Here is a 27,621-nt window from a genome sequence, read left to right on the forward strand (position 1 = left end):
TTTGTACATGTTTAAACAATTCGGATTTTTCCTTGATACAGCTGCTCCGAACAACATATCTATCAGTTGTATACTTTTCGCATATCTTTTCATGTATATACCATTAATATAATTAGATCAACAATCCTCCGACTGTATATTTAGATGCAAACCTACTTTTTTAAATTGATAACATTTTTGCTGTAGAGGGTACTAGTACATGTTTTTAATTTTGAGAAAATATATTACGTCAGTTGCCTGTGTTTCTAATTTACAGGTAAATAATAGAATTGAAAACTCAAAATAATAGAAATAAATTGCATTTTTAAGAAGAACTATAACTGTATATGCAGAAAAATTGGATGGTGCTTCAATAAAGTTAATCAGACAAGTTTATGAAAAATTATTTTTAAGTCGTAAAAATTAAAAACATGTGTAAATATGTATATGCTATATATATGCGTATAAAAAAACTTAGTATATGTATGAAAAAGGATAAAAATATGACAACCAATCATTTATTATTTTGTTAGTGAAATATTCTGCCTTCTTCAAATTAAGCATTGGTATCTGACATTATATCCTTTTGTCTTGATATAAATATATATACCCTTTACCCAATAAAGCAGTATAGAGGTTATATATTTTCAATTATTAGAAAAATATACAACGTCTGGTGCCTGTCGAATAGAGCTCTGTTGAATTGCCTAAAAAGTGACGATAACGGGCAATATGTTTGTTAGATATATTTATCAGAGATTGTGACAAGTTTAAACCTTAAATTTTGTCACATGAGGGAATGAAAATCAAAAAGTATTCTAGTCCTACTCGTCTGCTCCATTCCGAAGCAAACGGTCATCTTCTTAGCTTTTATACATAGTATTGTAATAATAAATGGATATCATATTCTCAATCTAAAAACTAAATGTTTAATTGGACATATCAGTCTAAACGAAATTAGCCACGTCCGCATATGTATCGGACAGTATGTTCATTTTAAAACTGAAACTTTCAAATATGTGCATGATTATACATTTAAACCGTGTAGAGTAAGTTCCAGTTCAGATCAAAACTCTGAGGTTTGGGTCAATTCTCAACAGGATCAATTTTCAACGGGTCGAGGTCATCAGAGTTTAGAAAATTGACCCCCGGGTCAATTTTCAACCCGGGTCAATATTCATCGTTACACCGGTACGGTTTGATTCGCCTTAACCGCTACAATTTGATTCCAGTGGTAATAGTATCCTCAATATCTTTTTTAATTTGAATTATTTAGTTTTCCCCTCATTGCTTGTTTGTTTTATAATATCTTTAATCCGCGTAATCACTTGAATCTTTCATTTTCTTTCGAACTGATGACTTTGTCCTTGATTCTGATCAACCAAGTCATAGGCGTCGGAACCGGGGGCGGGGGGGGGGGGGGGGGGGGGTGTTTGCAAAGTTAGACCTAACCATCAGGCACATAGCATCAAGGAGGGGTCAGCTCCCCAACTTTTTTCTCGCAGCAAACATAATTGTTCCTAAATTTACCTTTAAAGAATTGAAATACTAATAATTAATAGTGATTAAAAAAAATTAATTGGAGTCATACATGTAGGTCCTATAGCCCCCCCCCTTTTTTTGTAGTTAAGATTTTGGAGTTATAGGTTTAGCCCCCCCCCCCCCACCCCATCCCCCCCCCCCCCCTGGATTAGGAGTTATAGGTTTAACCCACCCCAACCCCACGGATTAGGATTTTCAGGAATTTTTTTGTTTTTGTTTTGGTTTTTTGCTTGTCCAAGTCACATTGGTTTGTGTGACTGTCAGTAACAAAGTCTATCCGTCCAGATTTGAGAAGAATTTAAGACAAGACACTACTATATATATACATCAAATCGGATCCAACGCTGATAGGAAAAATCAGAATTAAGTATACCGCCCATTGTTTAAGCTGATAATGATATCACCTTATGTCACGCAGCATGCAGTGGAACCAGTAAGATCGAAAAACCATTGAAGCAGGCCCATAATGGAAGGGTCAAAGCACAGCGTACCTATAACTTCATATAACATCAATTTCACTGTTAATTTCCTCCCATTTAATTCCAATTTTACAAGCTCCCCAAAAAGTGGGGGGGGGGGGGGGATAACTCCCTTTTTAAAATTAAAAAAAAAGTTTGCTGCGGGAAAAAGTGGGAAGGGGGGGGGGGGGGGGCAGAACATGTACCAACTAAGTTTACTCGATCAAAGCCGTCACAACCCTGGATCGATACCCACCTAAACAGGCCCATATGATAAGAAGGAAAAATAGGATACATCAAAGAGCAACAACAGGAAAAAGGACAGATAGGGTATCGCAAACTGAAAACATATATTACTAATGGACTGCTTCTCAGTGACACACTATCTTAAGGTCAGACGACACGTTCCTCAATTTTATATAACCTTTTCAAGGAATTTGGTATTGATTTGTTTCTACTTTGACAAGTTTTATTGCAAAAAATTAGGGTACCTTACCAGAATTTTGTGCAAGATACTAGAGTATGCAATTTCCTATATAATCTTATTGAAAATACACTTGAGTAATATTATCAGTTTTTGGCTTATATATATTTATTTTTAAAAAAATTATTCATTTTGAAAATGATAATACCCGGTACATAATAATTTTATTCCGTAGATTATCAGACTGATTTAAAAATTTAATGATTATCATGCTCGAAGAACGTGTGTCGTCTGACCTTAACGAGGACAAGTACAGTTCGAGTGCGCATGCCTTTGCGCATCTTTTTATTTTTTATGCAACCCTACAGGTGCAAAGTTATAACTTTATTTTGTATTGTGTTTGTAATTGTAATGTTTATAAGTTGAGAAATTGTAATTTTATGATAAAATGCTATTATGGCGCTTGTAAACGTGTCATCATTACCCGGTATTGTAAACTATGCATAAACCAGAAGAACAGACTATGACTGTCTCGCTCATTCATTCGTGATGGGAATGTATTTTTTAACTAAGAGTTCATTAACAGGGTATTAAAATAAACATATAAGCATTTAAAAATATAATATAATTCTAAGCCAAATTGAAGATATATCGCAATATGCCAAGTTATGGGGGAAATGAACTTTGATATAACCCCTGGATCAAACTACAATGTAGGTTGTAAACATTTTTTAAAATAATTTAACCATTTGGTGATTTTCTTTACAATAGTTGCCATATATTTAAAAGAAAAAAAATTTCCAGGGCCAAAATACAGAAAATGAAGGGAAATCTGTGCCTTTATAAACAAAATTCCAATAATGTCCCATAGTAAAAAATGTTAACTTTTGAGACAACCCCATAGGGAATCGGGGTAGTAAATTTTTTTTTATCCTAAAATATTAGATAAAGAAGTGAAACTGGATACAGGAAATTTAATCTAAATATATTGGATAGATATAATACGACCTGGCCTCTTCAAATAACTAGTACCAAGGAATATGTGTACTGAGTATGATAATTATTATGTCACCCAAAGGAGAAAGCACACACACAACTATATGCAACATTCGCATAGGAAGAAAAGGCGCGTGTAAGCTACCAAAGAACCCGAATGTACAGATAGCTGCAGGACCAGATGCAGTCCTAACCAAACTTCTAAACGACTTTGCTTCTGAACTCGCACCAGTAATGACAAAACTACGTATTCCAACTTGATATTGGAAAAGTGCCAGACGACTGGAGAGAAGCATCTATTGTCCCCATATTTAGAAAGGAGAGAGAGAGACACACCTAGCTTCAAATTACCGTCTAGTCTCCTTAACTTCCATATCACAAGGGTGCTAATCTACGTCATCACCGGGATGACGTAAACATACACAGTCAGCCATTTTCTCTCGGTTCGAATAAGAGGTAAGGTTGTTTTGTACCCAGAGACTAAATACTTATTAAATACACCACTCTTACGGAATTACATTAGACCCACTCTATTATGCTAAAACTGTATAACTTTCCAAACTGCAGTCATTTCTGAAAACACCTCGCATTTATCCAAATGTATGCCGAGGTAACGTTAACGCACTTGCACTATCGTACATTCAATTCACATATTATATGCATGTTTTACAAATAATAAAACATATTTTTAACAAAACTTATTATTAGCGGTCTTTTAGCCATTAATGAATTCATCTAGTCAATTTCAATCTAAAATTTGATATTGTTGACACTATTTGATGCTATTACTAATATCTTGATAACGTTAACACATCCATTTTTCAATGATAACGTTCACACTTTACTTATAATAACGTGTTTTCTTATTTTATCAATCTTATAATTATATACTTTTTATTTATAGGTGAAGATGGTTAAACATAAAAGTCGATTGTTGCTAAATCGCCCAAGATCAACGGCTGCAAAAATAAATTCTAAAAACAAACATATAGTAGAAAATATACCGGTATGTACTAGTGATTCACCACACAAAAACAATACTCTTGATTTTGCGACGAAAGATAAAAGGGACACCTTCTAAGTCACCTCCTTGTAAAGTTATTAAATAAATTAAAATAATTAAAACGATTTTGATCAAGAATCTCCCGGGTCGTCTGATAAAGTTTTGAAGTGTCAAAACAACCAAATAGAAAGTGAAAGCATTGGAGTAAAATGCACAGGGCCTTCTAAGAGTAGGCGTGCTCTGCTTGAGTGGTTTGAAAACAATTCAAACATTTTTTCAGACTTTTTCTGACGAAACTGGTATATTTACATTTTCCAGTGTCTATGCCTGTGATAACACTACGTATCGATTTTGTACTATATAACTCATAAAGCCAAATTGAGGCGCGCCAGCGGGGTTTGCTTATTCATATTTAAACATTTAATCGTACGATGGTTTAAAATTATATAAATATAAGTAAGAAGGAATCATTCCTTGAATATTATGAGGTGATAACTTCGGTCAGTGCGTGATCAAATCTATCATAAAGCCTTTCGGGCAGCGCTTTATTTGATCACGCCCCGACCAAATTATCACCTCATAATACTCAAAGAATGATTCCTTATTCCTTATATAATACGTGTAGGCAATACGTGTATTTCAGACTCGGTGGACACTGCTGATATTCATGCAATGATCTTAAAAGTTTTACAACAACTCAAAGGTCATGGTCTTGAAAGAAGATTTGTTCTTTTTTTTTTTGAGTTGGTACAGAAGGGTTTATTCCCGATCAACAACATTGCATTTAGACTGTGGTTGGAAGTTGTTGAATGGTACGCTTTTGATAAATGGAGATTTTGATGGTGTTGAACGCTGCTTGAATACTTTACAAGGAGGCGACTTAGAAGGTGTCCCTTTTATCTTTCGTCGCAAAATCAGAGTATTGTTTTTGTGTGGCGAATCACTAGTACATACCGGTATATTTTCTACTATATGTTTGTTTTTAGAATTTATATTTGCAGCCATTGATCTTGGGTGATTTAGCCACAATCGACTTTTACGTTTAACCATCTTCACCTATAAATAAAAAGTATATAATTATATTGATAAAATAAGAAAACACGTTATTATAAGTAAAGTGTGAACGTTATCATTGAAAAATGGATGTGTTAACGTTATCAAGATATTAGTAATAGCATCAAATAGTGTCAACAATATCAAATTTTAGATTGAAATTGACTAGATGAATTCATTAATGGCTAAAAGACCGCTAATAATAAGTTTTGTTAAAATATTTGTTTTATAATTAGTAAAACATGCATATAATATGTGAATTGAATGTACGATAGTGCAAGTGCGTTAACGTTACCTCGGCATACATTTGGATAAATGCGAGGTGTTTTCAGAAATGACTGCAGTTTGGAAAGTTATACAGTTTTAGCATAATAGAGTGGGTCTAATGTAATTCCGTAAGAGTGGTGTATTTAATAAGTATTTAGTCTCTGGGTACAAAACAACCTTACCTCTTATTCAAACCGAGAGAAAATGGCTGACTGTGTATGTTTACGTCATCCCGGTGATGACGTAGATTAGCACCCTTGTATCATGCAACTTATTAAAACATATAACATATATTGCACAGCCAAAGTATCAGTTGGATATTATCTCTGAACAAAACAACGAGGTAAACATTTTTTTTCATTTTCACCACTTGGTGACTTTTTTACGATAGTTTAAATATATTTGAAAGAAAAATATATCCCTAGGACAGAAACACAAAAAATATGAGAAGAAACTTTTTTAACAAATTCCCATAGGGCCCCATTATAAAAAGCTTTTACTTTCGAGATGACCCCCTATAAAATCGGAATGGAAAATATTTTTTTTTAACTTTAAATAATTGATATAGTAGTATAATTACATGCAAGAAATATAATCAAAATATCTAGGGTAGAGATGCTTCATAATGACTTAGTATTTCATCAAGGTAGCAAACGAAGACAATTTCTGCAGAACAAAAATGATTGGATTGATTTCTAAGGAGAAACTGAATATCGTGTTAACCAAATTGCCATGGCACGACTTAAGACCCAGATGACGGGCAGCAATATGTATATGTATTTACATTCCATATATCTTTTGCTTGTAAAGTATGTTGAAAGCTACGGCAGTTATAACACTGTAACACACACAAGGTACTCAAGGTTGTATTATGACATTACAAACGTTAAACGCTGTAAACTGCAACAAGCGAAAATCAAAGTTCACGCTTGTGGTTGTTGCAGTGGCTCTTCCATTATATGAACTTACCCTTAGGATAAAATAGGAATTTTAAGGTATATATCACATTTGTGGACAAGACAAGAAGTTAAAAAAGTAAATATAAGCATTAAATCATTATTATTTGGAAGATACAGTGTCATAACTGCAGTTAACGCGCGTTACTCAAGTTGTATGCACACACCACTGCAGTTATGAGACTGTATCTTTAAAAAAAATGATTATTCAATGCTTAAAGTAAATCCACCCTCCTGTGACGTCATACATTTTACATAAACCATGAATTCATTAAAATTCTTGCAAGTAGATTTGTAATTTCTATGTTATTATAGGTGCACATCAAAAACTCAAATCATTGTTTACTTGGAGATATTTAATAAGCGTTTTTCATCCTTATATTCGACATAATTCAGTAATGACAAAGGGAAATAACTCTTTTCTACTTTTCTCTAAGTGATATATCTAAATGCTGTAATTTTTCTAATGTAAACAATTTTTTCTTTTTTTTAAATTAATTTAAGTTTTCTGGCATAGTAAGCAATAAAATTTAAATAGACAAACAAGTATCCATCCACTTATATATAATTTTTAAACAAAAAAAAGTGTGATTTTCAGATGACAATTTCAGTCTTTGGTTTTTATTACCTTACATCGTAAATAGTATGGATACATATATATTTTATTCATTTATTGATGAAATTCAAGTCCAATAAGTTAAACAAAAGTTAAGTTTTTAACTTTGAACCCATAATTTTATAGATATGGAGTTACCTTAAATGTTTGTCACCACTTAGACTCTTCCCATTTTCAACCCCCTTAACAAGTAACAGCAAGGAAATTTAACAGCCAAATTGATAAACACCACTCGCGATCGGGGGCTTAATCTGACACAAAAACTGTAAAAATTATGCCATTAAAAAAATACTCTTTAGTTATTATCTTGCTTTAGTTAACCGTCTTTCTATGAACCCTTTACATAGCTGCATTTCCTAAAAGGGCTTGTTTTTACACATTTTGAACTTTTCCAACGTGGCAAAATGAAATAAACAGCTTGAAATAACTATGTGTTAAAAACTCCGAATCTGATACCCGCTACATTTTGTTTGCATGAGTTACTGTTCCCAATGTTAATCAAGCGTAACGACAGACTGGTGCAAATAGTAAGCCCATTGAACAAGAAATTTAAAAGGAACACAACACCCGCAGTCAAAAGATTCATAAAAGTTGTAAAAAGAGGTAAGTCAATGGCATTTTCTGAACGAATTCCTTAAATATTTTAATGTTTGTTTGAATCAAACTCGTCAATGAAAAAAAAAGGTACCAAATTCCTCAATCTTCATCTTAGTTGCAACCCGGAAGGATCTTGCTGATATACTCAACAACTCCCATATTCTTTAACATAAAAACAACTGGAAGCTCCAAAAATCACTAAAATCCTAATCCGTGGGAAAGGGGGGGGGGTGGTAGTTGTATACATGTTTCCAAAAAGTGGGGGGGGGGGGGGGGGGGGTAAACTCCATGGTAGTTCAGAAAAATTTTGGCTGTGCCAAAAAGTGTGCATGCCTCGTGATGAACTGTAAATAAGACTTGCAGAAAAGTGTGCTTAATTCACTCGCCGATAGACAGTCGCAGTCTTACTTTAGTCTTTCTTCAATATGGAGTTCGTAAGAATGTCTTTTAAAAGGTCATCTGAGGCGAATAATACAGTGGGATCAGGTTAAACTGTTAAACAAACAAAAAACCCCCAAAAAACAACACAAAAAAAACCCGAGTATACAGTGATATTTCGTTCAGAATGTCTGTGGAGAGTGTCTGGGTTATATCATGTATCTGTTATGAATTAATAATGCACAAGCAATATACATGAAAGCTATTTGCGCACAGGTGGCGAATAATTATGTCCCTTGACTGTATGTCCTCAACCGGGCGGCGACACCAGTCGTCGTTTCATGTGCTAAAATTCTGTGATATTTTTTAGGACGAACCCGGTCAGTAAACATCAAGTCGTTTAGAATTTTTTATTCACCTGTTGATTTTAAAGAGATTTAAAGATTTCACCAGTCGCTTTTCATTATGAAGATACGCAGTAGGTATTGAATCTTTGCCATACCATAAGGAAAAAAGTTGGGACAGAATGACTGAGAGACAGCGCTGAAAACTATAGTCCCCCCTTCTGCCATCCCCGCTAAGTGAGGATAAGAATAACAGTTACTCTCTCAATCGTATGGAATCCGGAGATGATCATGTAGTCTATTATCGCATCATTGCACCATTGCGGTTTGCATCTATAGTGCAATGATAAGATAATGCAATGACGATGATGCGATGATCTTGAAGCGATGTTGCGATAGCGCGATGACAATGATGCGACAATGTGATGACGATGGTGCGATGACACGATGAAGCGAAAGCGCGATGACGCGATTGTATGATAGCGATTAACAAGAGCGTTGAAGCGATAGTGCGATACAATGACACGATGCTCTATCGTGTCGTGGTTAGTTCTCTATCGCTCCATCGTCATTGCTTTATCGCACCGTCGAGCTGTCGACTGTTTTGCGCCTGCGCATGCGTAAAATCGCATGACCAATGCATGGGTTTTTAAACGGTCAAAACAAACAAAAATGATTTAAACGGTATATTGATAAAAGTAAGAACTTATTCCTAATAATGCGTCTCCAGTGGCAGATCCAGAGAGGGCGCTACGAGGGTTATATTCCCCATGAAAATGCAATGTGTGTGTGTGTGTGTGTGTGTGTGTGTGTGTGTGTGAGAGAGAGAGAGAGAGAGAGGTGGAAAGAAGTAATATTTTTTCAGATACAAATAATGCAGCAATCACCAAAGCATTCTGTAAACCAGACACGTGACAGTTTTACTAGGAACATAGTTTACATATTTATGAAACAAAGGCCAAAATTAATATATCTTATACAGTAACTAGAAGGAAAATGGTTCGGTATAGCCAATAAGTAAACAGATAGAAATATGTGGATTTTGTGGATTTAAATGTTAAGGCTAATCCATGAAATATAATGTTCATTGGAGTGTTCTTTGAAGTGCAATATGGTATTTTATTGATTGGAATATTATCAACGAATTTACCTTTCCTTGGAACGATGATTTTGATTAAATTCTAAAGATTGAAAGCTTTGTTTTACACTTAAAAGTGGGGTTTTACTGTGTTTGTTTATTTTTTCCTTAGCTTGTAATGTCATTATTCAAGAAGATGCGAGGTTTCTCTCTCTCTTTTTTTTTTTTTTTTTTTTTTTTAGATATTTCTGAAATTCATACAAGAATTTAATTTGTATTTTGGGGGTTAAAGTAATTGGAATCTAATTGTTTAAGTTGAGACGGGACGTTGATCATGTGACTTTTGTTGATCACGTGACAGTTATTATTATAATGGAATATTATACATATATTACATGGCTTCGAGGGCGACATACCAGAATATTTGCCCTGAGGTGACAGGAAAGGCCTGCAGTGTTATGGCACCCGATGCCGAAACAGAGTTTGAAATTCTTTGTTATGTTAACAAAGCTTAAAGGGACATGGTCACGATTTTGATCAAATTTTATTTTTCTGTTTTTATTATTTTCAATGTTTTAAGAATGCATTTCTAATGATCAAATGAAATTTGGGTGCCAGTCGTTGAGTTTCAAGCAAGATACAGGGCTTACAATTCTTAGTCATGTAAACAAGGCTCGTGCCCTGTTTTTGTTTACATAGGTTCAATATACATGTACCATTAAAAAATCTTTTTAAAGCTGGTTTATCTATCTTATTATTCATTTTAAGCATAAGTTAACAGTTCCTAACAATTAACACATTTATTTAAGGTCTAAAACTGGAATTTTCACTTCAACATTCAAAATGTAAACAAACGTAATTGTTTACATAGCGAAGAATTGTAAGCTCTGTAACTCGCTTATAACTCATCAGATGACACTCAAAATTTGGTTGCTTATTAAAAATGCCTTACTGAAGCATTTTAAACATTAAAATCGACAAAATAAGTTTTGACCAAAATCGTGACCATGCCCCTTTAAGTCTTGTAATTGTTAACATGTATGTGGTATTTGTATAATTTTTCAATTTGATTTTGTTATAATATTGTTCATGAACACATTCGATCAGTTTATCTTGTTTGGCACGAGTCATTTTTTCAAAGAAATTGTAATTTCTGTACTTTGCATTATTCATAAACAAATATGAGACTCGAGCTTTGTTTACATAACATTGATTTTCGACTTATTATCTTGCTTGTAACTAATTGACTTCTAACATTCAAGTTTTTGCCAATTATTCAAATTGCACAAGTATTCAAATTTAAACATCAAAAATAAAAATTAAGATTTTGATCTAAAATCTAAGGTCCATTTAAACCACGCCAATGCACTCCCTTCTGCAAAGTTTAGACAATGCTGAAATGTAGTGTGCTATGATATATCCGTGGAACACATGATAAGGAGGAGAGACGGTAAAATTTTGTTCCTAGAATAACGGAAAATTTAAGGACTGTACGTTAACAGTAACAAATTGATACGAGTTGCCATTACAGTCGAAATTGTTTCAATATTGTATAAGAGTGGGACGCTAAGAGAATTTTCTTGTTTCTCTAAGGTTTATTCAATCAAAATGAAATATCCGGATTCCGTGTTGATTTGGATACACATATTTACACTCTGCGTTGCTGAAGAAACAACTAAATTAGAGGGAGATATAATAATTGGTGGACTATTCAAAATCTTCAACCTAAAGGATGGTGCTTGCTCCAACACAGTAGATACAGCGTCTGTTAGAGACTACGAAGCAGTAAAATGGACCTTAAAGAAGTTGAATGCAGCTAACTACATACCTGGGATTAACATAGGTAAGTATTTGGAACAACGAGCCAAAAAAGCAATTGATAGTATAATTGTGCTAGGATCTATTTAACTAAAAAACCGTAATCTGAATGAAAAATCACGAAAAGAATAATGGCAACAAATTCGTTTTTTAGTCGTTTATCCGATTCCTTTAATCTTAGATGTTTTTGGTTCATTTATAAGTAGTATACATGTATAAAAAAGACAAGACGATTTTTATCCTAAAAAATTTAATGCAAAAGTATGAACATTGAGATACATTTGTACCAGCTTATATAAATAAAAATGAATGAAAATATCTCTATATATTATAGTCTATAATATTATTTCAATACTGTTATAATAATATTATTTTAATAAAAATTAATATTTGAATATTCTGATATTAAAAAATATTTCCAATTTTGGAAACTAATCATGTATGTCTTGCATTTGATAATTACGAGACCGTAGTATTTTTAAAATTAAGTTTGTTTTTTATAGATTTCACAATTGACGCACAATGCACCACTTTTTTTCTCAGGCTAAGCTGCTTTTAACAAAGTAAAAGGATTTGGGTGTTACAGGTATCGAGGCGTTTTCCACGTGTGACATACCAGGAAGAGCAGTGTACCACACTGTGAATTTTGTCCAGAAGGCTTTTGAAAACCACGCTAATTCATCGTCTCTCCCAATCGTAGGTCAGTATGAATCAAAGTACTCAAAGTACTGGAAAGCGCTAAGCCAGCCTCATCGCTAATCTTTTTTTTTTTAATGTCAATTGTTAATATTTTAAAATCATAATTATACAGAAAGTAAATAAAAAGATTTCATAAAAATGCATAACATGCAGGAGAACCTGACCATACCATTTCAATCAATTTGAGGAGAGGAGTTTGTAACGTACATGTATATTAACTGATCAGTCGGCCCACGGACTGCCTAATTAAAGTTGTGATGAAAGAAGATGGAGATAGGTGAATAAGGCGTATAAAATGCCCATATGAGAAATGATTAGATACTGCAATATTAAAATATCATTAAATCTAATACTTTTGAAGTTGTATTTTACGACTAAACCAAATGGGCAGTTGCGCCATCTTATTTCCCCATCTTCTTCGATTGCGCTTGTGTACATTGGATTTCTGGGAAGGAATAAGACAGTGTGTGTTATAGAATTTTCGAAGTTATGAAACTGGTCAATTTCTAACTTGCATCAGACTGTCCCTCGGTATCGTCTGTAACCACGGACACAAAAATACAAATTTTGCATACAAAAATATATTTCTCAAATTTAAGAGGATATATTTATCGACAGTGGTTTGCAACGGGACCATAAAATTCAGGAAGGGATCTCTGCAAAGTTAAAAGTCTATTTAATAAACACTAGGTGTGCACTCATACATTGTATCGCTGAACACCTGTCTCCTACCCTACAGTCAGGATGCTAACCTTGTTCGTGCATACAGTGTACGGCAAGTTTTGAATACACTTACTTAGTGAGTGAAAACAAGACTGACCGTACCTTTTCACCGATTAAGACCTTAAACTATGACTAAATGTCATTGAATTTCTTTTTTAAAAATCGACAAAATGCATGAATGATCAAAGTTAACAGATATTTTTAAAAACATCATGTTGATAAATCTGTTGGCCTTTCGGGGTCTCAATTAAAATTTATCTACGTAAACTTTTGAAATAGCAGCAAGACAAGGCGATATCTCTGATCGCATGCTTTGAAACTCCGTTATCCGCACCACTGGCCATCCTTTGTTTACATCGCACAACGGTCACTCAACATGCGTCTTATATAATAGAAGCATGGAATATCTTTTGGCACGATCAGTTGTATAATCGGCAATGCATCCTCAGACTTAACTGAAAGGTCTGATAATGCTAAGTTTGTAATTTATTCTTGTTTTAATAAATAAACCCACAACTCTACGTTCTTTTGCTAATCTTGCTATTTTTAGAGTTCGGCAGCATGATCACTAGGTGGCGCTTATAAAAAGATCAGCGCTAGCACATGCGCTTAATAATTATAGCGCTTAAAACAGGCTTCAAGAAAAAACACGGAATTAAGTAAAACGCATGAGAAAAACCCCACAAAAGGCATCTTTTCCTCATTTGACCAGGGATAAATAACATGTATATTGTAATGGATAGAAAGAAAAGCAAAACACTGACAATGAAATACTTCAGCATATAAATGCATGTTTTAGTCATTATCAAAAGGTTTTTTAAATCACCCCATGACCCCAAGATTGGTGGCTCTGCCCTTCTGACATATTAATTTTAACAATGAAAGTGAGCATTACCCTCGAAGTACAATATTCACCGTTCCGGAGGCGCGGTGAATATTGTACTTCTCGGGTAGCTAAATCATCGTATTGACCTAAAAAAACAGCAATAATTGTATAGTATTTTGACTATGCTCACTTTGTGAGCTCTGTAGCTCTTGTAACTTTTTGACTGATACTCAAATTTTCGTTGGTCACGAGACATGCATTTCAAAAGCATTGTAAACAATAAAAAAAAGGAAAAAATAAAATTGACCAGAATCGTGACCATGGCATTTTAAAGAGGATTTGCATCAATGTATTTTTCTAAACGATTTAAGGCTGCTTGCGTTGTGTTATGAACTTTGTAATAGACAAAATCATGGTTCTGATTGCTATTTCTATATTTTTAAGACTGTAGGGAAAAACTTATTCGTTTTTAAATAATCTTTCTATCGGTTTTGATCCGTTTAAGTTACTCAAAATACATGCACTCGGAAGTAATCGGCTATACACCATCTAAGTGGTTCGTTTTAAGCCCAATCGAAGATCAAATGTTTTTGACGAAGATAAATCTTTTAACGTTAAAGCCAAAAAGGCAAAAAATAGACTTGTACTTGTATTTTACATACTAGTACTTTCCAACCAAAGTGTACTCGGATAACTAAAATGTTTCACCAACAGTACTGTAACGATGGAAACGCAAGAAAATTATATATTACACTACAAATACAAATGTGTTTTTATGCCCCTTCGAAGAAGGGAGGGCATATTGCTTTGCTGCTGTCTGTCGGTCGGTCGGTCTGTTGGTAGGGCTGTCGGTCGGTCGGTCTACCAACAATTTCCGTTCATTTTCTTCGCAGAGGATGAACACATTGAAATGAAATTTGGTATACAGGTTTATCATGATAATATCTAGGTCAAGTTCGATATTGGGTACGATCTAGCAATTTTCGACAGAGTTATGGCCCTTGGACGTAGAAAAATTCCAGTTATATGCAGTTTCCGCTCATTTTCTTCGCAGAGGATGAACATATTGAAATGAAATTTGGTATACAGGTTTATTATGATAATATCTAGGTCAAGTTTATATTGGGTTTGATCAAGCAAATTTTGACAGAGTTACGGCTCTTGGACATCTTCGCAGAGGGTGCACGTATTGATATGAAATTTGATATACATGTTTATCTAAATAATATCTAGGTCAAGTTTGATTTTGGGTATGATAGAGCAATTTTCGACAGTTATACCCCTTGGAAATTCCAGTTATTTGCAGTTTCCGTTTATTTTCTTTGTGGACGTTTCCAAGGGAGGGGGCATAAGTGTTTCCCAAACATCTCTTGTTTTTTCAAATTCTGATTAGGTAATTAGTTAACGTCCATTTTCGCATATGCAATACTTACTACTGAGATATAGTTAAATGCTGAATGGCATTAGGGTATTGAAGACTTAATATTTAATTTGATGTCCTCATAAACAAAGAAAGCCATCATATTAAAAAAAATAATTGTAAACATAATTGAACAGCAAATGTTTTACGTTTATAATTCTGCTAATTGTAGAAAATATTATACAATTATTGCGGGTTTTTTTTTAGGTCAATACGATGATTTAGCTATTCTCGGAGTACAATATTCACCGAGCCGGCGAGGGGGCTCGGTGAATATTGTACTCCGATGGTAGCTAAATCATCGTATTGATTGAAAATCAGCAATAATTATTTAATATTTGAATCAGCGACGAGTTGATACAAACATATCAAATTGGCTGTTATATCAAGCACACATTTTAGTTTGAAGCCATTGCCAAACAAATTGAGAAACGCGATTTTTCATTGGACGATCTATTTTTAGTTAAATGCGTTATATTGACCTCCTAGGTCACGTGCTGGTGAATATAACGTTCTGGTTTTTTTTTTCTAGATTGTTGGATATCAGCCAATCAGACAGCTAGGAATTAATCAGTCATATAATAAATTGGGTTGTTTGTTAGTACGTACAGAAACAGAGAGAATCAGTCATTCCAAAAAAATATATATTAAGAAAAAAAATATAATTATGCTAACAAAAGATAAAAAAAAATATGTGCACAGAATTAAACAGCAAATAGTTCACAATATTTACAATCCTGATGGTTGTGGAAAAATATCTTGGGTAGTTTGTAAGCACAGAAACATGGATAAGCAGTTACTTATAAAACTGTAAATTAAGAAAAATATAATATTATACTTTAAACCAACTTTTATTCGGGACGACTTTATTTCGCGATTCACATCCGAGGAACTGCTTCGCGACGACTAATGTTTGCGACCAAGCCTTGTCCATACCAGTCTTGTTATAACAACCGACAACGAATGGTTCGCAGTGATAAATATTTTCGATAATGATGTCCCCGCGAACCTCGCAAAAATTTATCGCACGCGAATAAAAGTTGGTTTACAGTAAATTCAAAACATATTTAAAAAAAATTACTGCCTTTTTATTTGAGTAGCCTTGAAAATTTACAGAACTAAGGTGGTCGCGTTCTTTTATAATATTTTAAAACGGATTTTACAATCGATTTTCAGGTATACTTGGCCCAGAAGCAAGTTCAGAGGCTGAAGAAACGTCGGCTTTTCTAAGTTCTTTATCAAAGGAGTATCAGCTTTATCAGTTTCTTTTCTCTGCGACAAGTTCAAACTTAAATGATGAAAGACTGTCCAATATAGTGAGAGTAATACCAAGCGATACAATTCAGACAAAGGTGAATGTTTAGTATACGTTATTGACATATCAAGTATTATCTACAAGGTTTTTTTTTTTATTACGGCTCTACGATTTTTTTAAAGTGACAATCAAACCTGTTATTTTATTTGAATAGGATATATAACAAAAGGTTCTGTGCTATTTCCCAATGAAAGAATTAGTAGTCATCGAAACCACCCACCAGCCGGAATATTAATTTACTCAGACCATTTATCTAGTAAGCAAAGTTTCGGGTTCCAGTTTTCATCAGTTTAAATTTCACCATAAATTCGTTACAAAATCTATTTAGCAACATTAGAAATATTGTTTACTTATTTGAAAAGAATATCTTTAATTCTTCAGCGTCATTACAAAAATTACTGCTATACTAAATGAAAGTTGAGAAAAAAAAGCACAAAACCTTTTTTTTGGCAATTTTTTTTTATTCTCTTAGGATATTCCAAGGTTTTTTTTAACTTATTTACAAAGCGGTTTCATATAACTATTTACAGATCCTCAGTCCTTATCTAAGCTACTTTTACTGACAGAAACGCCTCAGATCAAAAGAAGATGATGTTAATCTTCAGGGAATATTATCTACAAAAAAACCTTTATATCGTTAAAAAAAATCTATTAAAAGATTGACAATTAATATCAAATAACTTCAAATTAACCACATATATCAAAATAAACCACATCAACATATGTTTTCAAACAGAAAGAAATAAACAGGGAGAAGACTATATGGCCATTTTATCATCCCTATCCTAATAAATCTTCCTAAGCTTTAGGTTACAGTGGTAGGTAATCATAATGGTCTCCTAACGACCTATCTGTTACGCTTTTAAAGCTAATATTTTTCACTTTATTCTGTCTCATTCTTCCCCCTCTCTAAAATTTCTTCTCCCAAAAATGTTTTCTTAGCATGCTTATACATGTATAAAAATATGATTGACTCAATTTAGACATGCCTAAAATTGGCTTCTTTGAACGTTTTTAGCTCACCTGAGCTGAAAGCTCAAGTGACCTATTCTGATCACATTTTGTCTGTCGTCCGTCTGTCTGTCCGTCTGTCCATCTGTCTGTAAACTTTTCACATTTTCAACATCTTCTCAAGAACCACTGGGCCAATTTCAACCAAACTTGGCACAAAGCATCAAAAATCTTCTTCTCATGAAATGTAAGACCAGGAAAGCTGCCACTTGTGTGAAAGCATCCTCGGGTAGTGTAGATTCAAAGTTGTGAAAATCATGACCCCTGGGGGTAGGGTGGGGCCACAATGGGGGGTCGAAGTTTAACATAGGAATATATAGAGTAAATCTTTAAAAATCTTCTTCTCAGAAACTAATCAGCCAGGAAAACTGAAACTTGTGTGAAAGCATCCTCAGTTAGTGTAGATACAAAGTTGTAAAAATCATGACCCCCAGGGGTAGGGGTGGGACCACAATGGGGGGGGGGGTCGAAATTTTACATAGGAATATACAGAATAAATCTTTAAAAATCTACTTCTCATGAACCATAAGACCAGGAAAGCTGAAACTAGTGTGGAAGCATCCTCAGGTAGTGTAGATACAAAGTTGTGAAAATCATGACCCCCAGGGGTAGGGTGGGGTCACAATGGGGGGGGGGGGGGGGTTGAAGTTAAACATAGGAATAAATAGAGTAAATCTTTAAAAATCTTCTTCTCAGAAACTAATCAGCCAGATGATTCTTTATAATTGTCAAGACTTTGGCCCCAGGACAATTCTTTGGCCTCACAAGAAGTTTCAGAGTTTGATGTAGGTTTATATCCCATACATAAACTATTGTTAAGGATCTTTTTGAGAACTGCAATACTCAACATATGATATGACTATAAAATCATCCTGTTAGAAAAGGGACTAATGATTATAAACATAAGAATATCCAGGGGGGAAATGAATTTTATTTATACAGGATATACATGTATTATTGTACATTGTCCAGATAGTTTGTATTATGACTCCATTAAGCTGATTTTATCATACCATTTGTTCCTCAGGTGAGCGATGTGGCCCATGAGCCTCTTGTTTTGAGTACTTGTAAAAATCGTGAAAACAACTAACAATGATTTTTTTAACAATTTATTTTTTGATTGAAACTAACAAAACTATATTGCTTATCCGTTGTATGAAGTGTATAATTGTTCCCCATTTGCAAAGGTGATAACCCTTGTGTTTCAATTAATTCTTTCAAATTGGATTCTGTTGGAACTCCCTTTTTCCGTCGAAATGATAATTATTAGAATTATTATTATTTTCAAAAATATTATTATTATGTCAAAAGCAAACAAGAATTTTGTTTCGAATACATTGTAGCCACATATATTAGACCATTTCTCTTACGCCGAAATAAAAGCATGAATTCAACAAATAAATAAGCATTTACACTTGCGTATTAATACCATATGCATAATTTTTGTAAACTGATGGTTTGTTGATTGAAGTAGACAACTAGCAACCATTTACCAATAACCAAACTTCTCAATTTTCAAACAAGGAACTTTGAAATGAGCATGTGATAATAATACAATGTAGTGGTACATGACATGAGAAACTTTCCATTACCGACAATTGTTTTAGTTGTATACAGACAGTATAGAGTATTCATTGAAAAAAAGTTTAACGGTTTGTGTTCATATCTAAGAGCGCCATGTTTTTATCGCTGATTCATACGTTAACACAATTCTATCACGTGTATGTCTTTGTGAGAATGTGGCAACAGTTTAATAACACTTCTTTGTAAATAATGAACATTGGACTGTAATTTACTTTGTAGTTATCATAAAGTTATAGTTATCAAGTTGCCATATAAGTTTGATAAGTAAAATTTTAACGTTTATCATAAATCATATCATGTAGGTTATGCAGCACTTTTTGAAACAACTAGAATGGAATTATGTTGCAGTCGTGTATGAAAATACAACCTATGGAAGAACAGCTTTCGAAGAACTCTCAAGTTCCGCTAAATTTGAGGGTATTTGTATAGCAAAATCGTTTCCTATTGAAATTGGAATAACTGTCGACTTCAGTGCTCTACAGACCGTTTTGGACAATCTGTTAAGTAATGCCGAGAGCCAGATCACGGGTGTCATATTTTTCGTGTCTACCACAACTGCTAGTGACTTTCTTAGTATTGTCCAAGGTCGTAAACAAGGATCATTTTTTCGACTGATGATGGTATTTTCAGAATCGATAGCATTGGAACGATCTATGCTGAAAAATTATGATAGTGTATCGAAAGGAACATTTGTAACTAGCCCACCAGTACTTGAAGTGAAAGAGTTCTCTAACCATTGGAATAGTATTCTTTCGAACAAAACTTCATTTTTAGATGAATATGTAACCAATCATTGGCTACTAAATGTACTTCGCAAATATATCTCTTGTGATCCATTTCAAGAAACCTGCTTGATGCCAACGTTACAAGAAGTGAGCACTTCGGAAAACGAAAATATATTTGAAGGATATGCAATCGTTGCTGCTCTTCTTCAAGTGAATGGAATCAAAGAGCTGCATTCGGAAAAGTGTAAAGGTAGTGACGGAATCTGTACAGAATTGAGAGAAACTCTGCACAAACATAAAAATATGCTTTTTAAGAAGAGTTCACGTGAAGTCATATTTCAGGATGTACCATTCCACTTCGAAAAGAATTTCAGTATTATTCTAAATGGGAAAAACGAGGTACTAATGAACGGAAATATTTCGGCCTATGAAGTTTATCAGTATCGGCGATGCCTTGATAAGAATGAAGATTTCTGTTTAGAAAAGGTAAGAGAGAGAGAGAGAGAGAGAGAGAGAGAGAGAGAGAGAGAGAGAGAGAGAGAGAGAGAGAATATGTATGTTGGGGTAAAGTTTACTTTGTACCATAAGGCATAGTTTCTCTTAAAAATCAGTATTCAATATTTTGCAAAGAAGTACTAGTATACTAGACAGCAGTAAGTATTTATATTTAGAAAGAAGATAGGGGAACAAGATAGCACAAATGCCCATTTGGTTTTGTCGTAAAAAAACAATTTCAAATTATTTTTTTCCCAACCAAATATACTAGATGATGTTATATTACAAGTTTGCAAAAGCACAATTTCTAACTATTTAGTTTTGAATATTTCAACAAACGATAAGAAAAAATATGAATTCACCCATCTTCTTTGATATTAGTATCATTGACTTCATCCAAAGCTGACCAGATTTAACCGTATCTATCGAGGAATATCAAGTACCCCATTACTATGTTTTTTTTCTTCAGGGTTTGTTAAGTCTTAAAAATACAATTTTATTTCCATCTCGTTTAACATAATAATTACATGTGAACATGCAAGTATGATTTTTGGTTAGCTCTCAAAAGTTTTGTTTGATTTGTAATGATGTTATCAAATATATTTACAAATGATCGATATTTTCTCAATATCAAAAAATTCCATGTCTTTCATATTTATCTTCACATTTGGAACTTAGGATTAGATACCTGTAACCTTTTATTGAAAGAGTTTTTTTTTTTTGGGGGGGGGGGGGGGGGGGGGGAAATAAACATAATGCTGTTCAAACGAATAGCAACATTTAAAAGCAAAGTTTTTAACATTTCCATGTGACCCGATTTAAATGCCCAAAAGTATACCTGGACATACTGTAAAGGTGTTGTTTTGTTTGAGGCAATAAATAACTTTTCTTTGTCTTTGCTATTAGAAACCCTGCCATGAAAATTATAAAACATGCTAGTAGTTAATATGAATTGCAATTGATAAAATACTACTTCCGTGTACTTAGTTATTTGTAGTTTAATTAAATCAAAGGCTTTGATATATGATCTTTAATATCAGAATCTTCTCTTTACACATCCAAGGTAGCTGACTATGGCGAGAACTCATTGAAGGTATTAACTGGGAGACTTGTTGATTATAGTGACAACAACAACGAAATACAATGGCCAAACATGTACAAGGCACAGTGTTCTCTTGGAAGGAACTGTAAATCCTGTAAAGTAGAAAATACCGAAAATGACATTTACTTTAAAAATGGGGATTTTTTTATCATTGGAATGGCTCCTGTCAACACTGGAGATCTCTCAAATCCATTACATTGTGGTGTTATCAGAGAATCCAATGGATGGGAATGCACAGAGGCCATTTCTTACGCAGTTGATGATATAAACCAGAATAAAGACGTATTTCCAAACTCTACAATTGGTTTTATCATATTGAATAGTTGCAATCAACCTGTTCTCACTAGTAAAAAACTACTGAATATAATGAACAATGGTGTAACCCTACCAAATGGGACTGTTGTGCATGATGTGTCTTCCAGAGTATTAGGTGTTGTTGCTGAATTGGGTAGCAGCATTAGTCAGGCAGCAGCAGAGGTATTGCAGGAATTCAACATTGTCCAAGTAGCTTACGGGTCAACAGCAGCAGTTCTTAGCGACAGAGAAGAATACAAATACTTTTTAAGATTAACCACTCCAGATACAAATCAAGCTGTGGCCATGGTCGACATCTCAAAAAAGTTAGACTTGACCTACATTCAAATACTTTTTAGTGAAGGCACGTATGGCGAAGGTGGACGCGATGACATTATTCGTGCGGCAAAGTCATCGAAAGTGTGTGTAGCTAACGAAATCATAGTTCAAGAAAATAAATACTCGAAGGTTCTTGACGATTTAAGAAGAAACCCGTATGCTAAAGTAGTCCTGTTGTTCCTTAAATCACACGTCGTCTCGGAGGTTATCGAAGTGATAACAAAATCAATGGATGCTGAAGAATTTGTTTTTATTGCAAGTGAGGCCTTTGGCACGAGAACGGAGATAATTGAGAACAATCCCAAACTAGAGAATTCTTTATCATTATCCTTGGAAATACCACTGAGCGGAAATAATCTAAAGGGCTATATATATTCAAAATCAACAGAAAAATACTATTTAAATCCCTGGACACGGTCTTTTCTTGAGAAAAAGAATGCATGCTTTTTTCCTGGAAGTTTTGACAAATCTTCCAATGAACAATGTGAAAAGGTATTTGACCGGTATAATTCCAGTGACATCAACTATGACATTTGGTCTCCTTTTGCCCTGCATGCTGCTAAGGTAGTGTTAAATGGAGCGTATTCCGCTTTTCGTCATATTTGTGGGCTAAATTCTAAAACAATATGCTCCGAATATAGAGATAACCCAAAACGAGTATGGGAGTATTTTCAACGACAGAATCTCTCTCTGAACGGTGTTCAAACAAGTATCTTTGATGACAACGGAGACGGAAATCTTGGCCATGTTATATACCAGATAAAGAAATCGAAGACTGATCCAAAGGTGCTGGAATTCGTTAAGGTATTTTAGCATTCGCTGAATAAAAGCTGATGCACGTCACTGACGCTACAATTTGATATTATACCGTATATCTGGGTTTTTTTCACGTGTCACAAAATTTGCGAAAATTTGCGTCGGTCATTTTTTGCAATTTAAAAAGTTTCTTATAGAAAAGGATACAGAATACAATTTCTGCTTAATCAACAATTTTCGATTTAAAAGATATCGCAAAAAAGCGAAAATTAGACCTTTGCAAAAATTACTGGATATACTGTATGTACTATAGGAATCAATCGCGGTTACATATTCATACCTCGATGTTACACTCTTTTTCATGTACACCACACCGCTTCCCATCTTTAGAATTATTTGTGTCACTTTGAGATGAAGCTGTTCAAATATCTTTGTGGCAAGATTCAAATGTAAAAAATGTCAGTAAAGGATTTCAAGTGGTTGGTTACCTTCACAAACTTGGCTCTAAAAATTTTAATGATAAGTAAGTGAAGTATTGTGATCATTGAAACTGGATAAAATAGTAAAATGTCAAGCAATGGACCAATATTTGACTTTAATTAGAGGATATTGGAAATATCAATAGGCAGATAAAAATATTTGCTTTTTTCCTTGGAACAGGTTGGAAGTTTTAGCCAATCAACTAAACTCAATTTAAGCAGAATTGATACAATCAACCCTACTGAATGTCAGAATCAAAAATGTAAAGATTATTGTACTTTGTTTTACAATGGAAACGCGAAGGATGAAAAAGAAACAAGGTAAATATCTAAATACCTATACCTTTTGTAGATGTACATAAATACGACACCGTCATTAAAAAGAAACAAAATGAAACGCACGATATTTTCATCAGTCAAAAAAATTGTTCTATTTTTAAGTCCCAAATCAACATTGTATAAAATAATACCCAGTCTAGTAAAACATGGCATCAGTCGTTCAAAATAGGCAAAATAGGAAAGATCCGTTTGACAGAATTAAGTTTGGATCCTGTATCACACTCCTTTGTCGCTTTCTTTCCCTTCCTAATTGACGTGTTGGTGTTAATTTTTTTTCTGGATTTTTTTTTCAGCAATGATAGTTCTAATACAGGAGTTGTTGTTGGTCTGTCCGTAGTAGCAGCTATATTTGTGTTCAGCACAATCGCATTAATCATTTACATACTCATCATTAGGAGAGGTACGTAAGATTAAACTTTGCATAGTATTGATATTTTGCCTTGATGAATTAGAGCATGTACAACTGTATTTGATGGTTTTTTTTTAAAAATTCATTTTAGGATTGTTAAAGTCAATACAGGAACAAGAACATTATGGTAATAAAAATCAAAATATTAGATGTTTGAGACTCAAGCCAAGTTGGAAGCCCTTGAAAGTAAATTGTATGACCTATTTTATATATATATATATATATATATATATATATATATATATATATATATATATATATATATATATATATATATATATATATATATATATATACATATATATTTATATATATAGATCATTTATTAAGCTTTAAAGCATTTTTATTTTCTTTGCAGTGGATCCTACAGAATTTTCGATGCGAAATGAATATTTAACTGTTGTGAAGTAACTACAATGTACTAAATTGACGTAAGCTGCGGTCAATATTAATACATGTACATGATCCTCTCCCATCTGACCATGAATGATCTCGAGGTTTATTAAAATATTAAAATGAATGACCAATCTGAGAAAAGCAAATTTAAAAAAAGTATCCTTGGTAAAACCTGAATTTTAAATGTTTTAATTTGATTTAAATTTTGAATTTCTTGGCACAATGATTTATTTCCTCTATCTTTAAACATGTATATAAGAATTGTTTGTTTTGTTTTGTTTTCTTGTTTTTGTTGCATTTTATTTGTTTATACCGGTATATTATTTCAATCATTTTAACTGGTTAAATGATTGTAATCATTAAAAATTTATATTGGATGGTTAATAGTGTGAGTACAATGTCATGATCTCCACTAAAGACATCTTGTCAATTCTTTGATTGAATACAGGTCATTTTGTAAATTTATATGTTTACGATATTGTATTATCTTACAAATAATTTTGTTAAAAAATAAATAAAATTAGCCTTCTATGGGATATTTTACAATGTAAGGAGGAAGTACATGCTATTATATAGCGTTTTTACTAAAGGTCAGTTTTGTTACAAACGTCACCTTTGTTTTTACGTCGCGTCAATGACTAATATAGAATTTTTCCCTCATTTTACCAAGCGTGGGAAAGTTCAAATGTCATCTCTTTCCATAATGTACGACTCTCCTTACCCTGTGCCAGATGAGCGCATCACGCGTATTTTCTAAACTTAGAATTTCTTTTTTTTTTTGCCTCTAATTGGAAAAGAAATTTATAATGGTTTTAAAAATCATGTTTAATTTTGTATGCTTTAACAACACATTTCATCAGGTGAGACAGATTCCCGTACAGTACTTTGATAAGTTGATGTAGCTGTTGGCCTCCGACACTTCTTATTTATAACTATAAGCAATCGTGTTTATTTTGTACCTTGCAAAGGTTGACTTGACTTGTATTGAAGGACGATGCTCAATCAGTAGTCTTTACGTAACAAGCGTCGATAGAAACATTTCAAAAAGGTCTTGAACTTTCGGTAGGACGTATCTATTTATTTCTTGCGTCAAAACATGTTAAAAATGACGCTGGATTCAAGTGAAATATGCACCGATTGCGTAGTCTTAGCTCAAAAGCCAGACAAATCGTGTTGATTTCAATGAGTATTCGCTGAGTGGCCAGCAATGAAATAGACAGGCCTACGTCACATTGCTGTTTGACACAACTACCCAAAGTCCAAGCTAGCTCTTCTTAAAATGGTTCTATATGGAACGCTTCAGCTGCCTTATGTAGATAATCTTCATAATATGCTGATACTTCAACATTACATGCTGATACTTTAACATTACATGATGGTACTTTAACATTACGTGCTGATACTTCAACATTACATGATGGTACTTTAACATTACATGCTGATACTTTAACATCACCTAAAGTGCAAAATATTGTCAGACATTAGAACAATAGGACAATTGTGTAGTGTATACTGTGGTTTCATCAATATTCATGAGCAACAAATTTGACAAAGTTTTGAGGATACTTAAATTCATGGCCAACAATTTAATCAATACATTATTCCAATAAATATCACACTTCAATGAATATTTATTATTTTTCTCATCAACTCATCAATGAAAACCATAAAAATTGGTATTCAACGAATAAAGATAAAACCACAGTCATCCAATGGAACTACAGTAACAATTTTTTATAAATCACAACATTATGCTCATTCATTGCACTTTGCCACCCCCCCCCCCCCCCCCCAAAAAAAACCCCGAAAACATTTATCTCTTTATCTTACCCAGAATAACCAAGTCTGATCCTCTAAAATCCTCTAATACTGAATTTTGGTGGTCAATCCAGTGTTCTCCAACTGAAGGGACAATATAATGACGCTGCATTCTGTAAAAGGTTGACTTGCTGAGGATTGGAAGCTGTAAAAACTTGGCAAACATGGAAAACTTTTGGAAGTTACTCCCGGATAAGACAACACTAGCAGCAATCATCAAATCTCCACTATGCACCCGCCTGTTAAGGATTGGCTGAGAACACCATCTATGTAGTCTGTGCCCTTTCTGACATACCTTTATTTAAACAGATTTAAAAACAAAAATCTTGTTATCTGAGATATGTGATGTAATTTATGGTTTTAAAATGCAGTTAACAATGTAAAGGTGTTAAATTTTAATAAGGATCAATACCTACCATAATTTATAAAACATTTGCATCAAATACATGTAATTAAGAGTTTCTGTTGTCTCTTTAAAAAAAAGAATTGTGCCAGAAACTATAGAATCATATAAAGCAAAATATCATACCCATATCAGGTAGACAGCTGAAGCAACAACTTCTTTTACAACTTCAACTTCTGCCCCACAGTCTTTATTTGTGCAAGTTTCTGGCATATTAATCCTCGCTAAATTCAGAAGTTGATTGCAGTATGTGATGCAAGGATGGTCCCCCAGAAATTCCTGTACCTCCTCGCGGGTTTCAATGCGGTTACATGTCGTACTAAGGCATGCGGGATGAAAGTCTTCTGATTCTTCCTCAACATCATCCTCATCATCATCATCATGATCATCAGGAGCAATGGTTATCTCCATTCCCTCCCTAAAAAAATATTAGATGATACAATGCCTTGATTCGAGAGTTGTTACTATAGTTCCTGATGTTTATGAAGTCAAACCAAAATCATAAGTTTGGCGTAAAGTTCAAACAGTATAAGTACATTTTTTCGTACCAAAATATTTCCTTTGCAAATAAATTATCGAATACCAGTAGTTTAATTGATTTTGTAAAATGAAAAAATTTAAGTAACGTGCATGCATAATTGAATAAAACGCTCATTAATGTATTTCTGTTACTCAAGTAATCGACTGAAAAAAGTGATAATGTTAACATTCACATATCAATTTTAGGAATTACCGGTAGTACATGCATGAATGCAAATTGGAAGCAATTAATACATTATAACTACGTAGATTATCAGCAATAATTGGAGCGTTACTTTTTCACTGTATGTAAAACTGAACATAAAAGCTAAGTAATGTCAGCCATGTTATGTAGTCTCAAACAGAAATAATTCTTTAAAAGAAAAACATTACAAGCATTTAACGTCATTATATCGTAACTATTTTGACCGAAAAAAGGGAGGAGTAAAGCTGGGAATTG

At 33.6% G+C, this 27,621-nt stretch overlaps 2 protein-coding genes across 7 annotated transcripts; one reads left to right on the plus strand and one right to left on the minus strand.

The window, feature by feature from the left end:
- Window positions 1–7,772: 7,772 nt before the first annotated feature.
- Window positions 7,773–24,974, plus strand: LOC128167227 (uncharacterized). Of its 6 annotated transcripts, none has more exons than XM_052832816.1 (10): window positions 7,773–7,897; window positions 11,285–11,534; window positions 12,096–12,209; window positions 16,354–16,529; window positions 19,390–20,298; window positions 21,371–22,846; window positions 23,459–23,598; window positions 23,910–24,016; window positions 24,117–24,218; window positions 24,384–24,974. In XM_052832816.1, the coding sequence occupies exons 2-10, from the start codon at window positions 11,300–11,302 to the stop codon at window positions 24,434–24,436; spliced, it is 3,312 nt and encodes a 1,103-aa protein (XP_052688776.1). In that variant the 5' UTR covers window positions 7,773–7,897; window positions 11,285–11,299; the 3' UTR covers window positions 24,437–24,974. The 6 variants fall into 6 exon arrangements, with proteins under 6 accessions (XP_052688776.1, XP_052688777.1, XP_052688775.1 ...); XM_052832817.1 differs by lacking the exon at window positions 7,773–7,897 and adding an exon at window positions 11,051–11,141; XM_052832815.1 differs by lacking the exon at window positions 7,773–7,897 and adding an exon at window positions 11,080–11,181.
- Window positions 24,975–25,934: 960 nt separating this feature from the next.
- LOC128168071 (uncharacterized) lies at window positions 25,935–27,551 on the minus strand. Its single transcript, XM_052834165.1, has 2 exons — window positions 26,769–27,551; window positions 25,935–26,534 (listed from the first exon to the last, which is right to left on the minus strand). The coding sequence occupies exons 1-2, from the start codon at window positions 27,051–27,053 to the stop codon at window positions 26,235–26,237; spliced, it is 585 nt and encodes a 194-aa protein (XP_052690125.1). The 5' UTR covers window positions 27,054–27,551; the 3' UTR covers window positions 25,935–26,234.
- Between the last annotated feature and the right edge of the window lie 70 nt (window positions 27,552–27,621).

This window comes from Crassostrea angulata, chromosome 10, assembly GCF_025612915.1.
Source record: "Crassostrea angulata isolate pt1a10 chromosome 10, ASM2561291v2, whole genome shotgun sequence".
Lineage (NCBI taxonomy): Eukaryota > Metazoa > Mollusca > Bivalvia > Ostreida > Ostreidae > Magallana > Magallana angulata.

Coding starts and splice junctions, on each gene's coding strand:
- LOC128168071 (XM_052834165.1), bottom strand. CDS start 27,053: ATGGAGATAACCATTGCTCCTGATGATCATGATGATGATGATGAGGAT. Junction 26,535..26,768: donor CAGCTGTCTACCTGATATGG/GTATGATATTTT, acceptor GTTTAAATAAAG/GTATGTCAGAAAGGGCACAG.
- LOC128167227 (XM_052832816.1), top strand. CDS start 11,300: ATGAAATATCCGGATTCCGTGTTGATTTGGATACACATATTTACACTC. Junction 22,847..23,458: donor AGGTGCTGGAATTCGTTAAG/GTATTTTAGCAT, acceptor TCCTTGGAACAG/GTTGGAAGTTTTAGCCAATC. Junction 24,017..24,116: donor CATACTCATCATTAGGAGAG/GTACGTAAGATT, acceptor AATTCATTTTAG/GATTGTTAAAGTCAATACAG.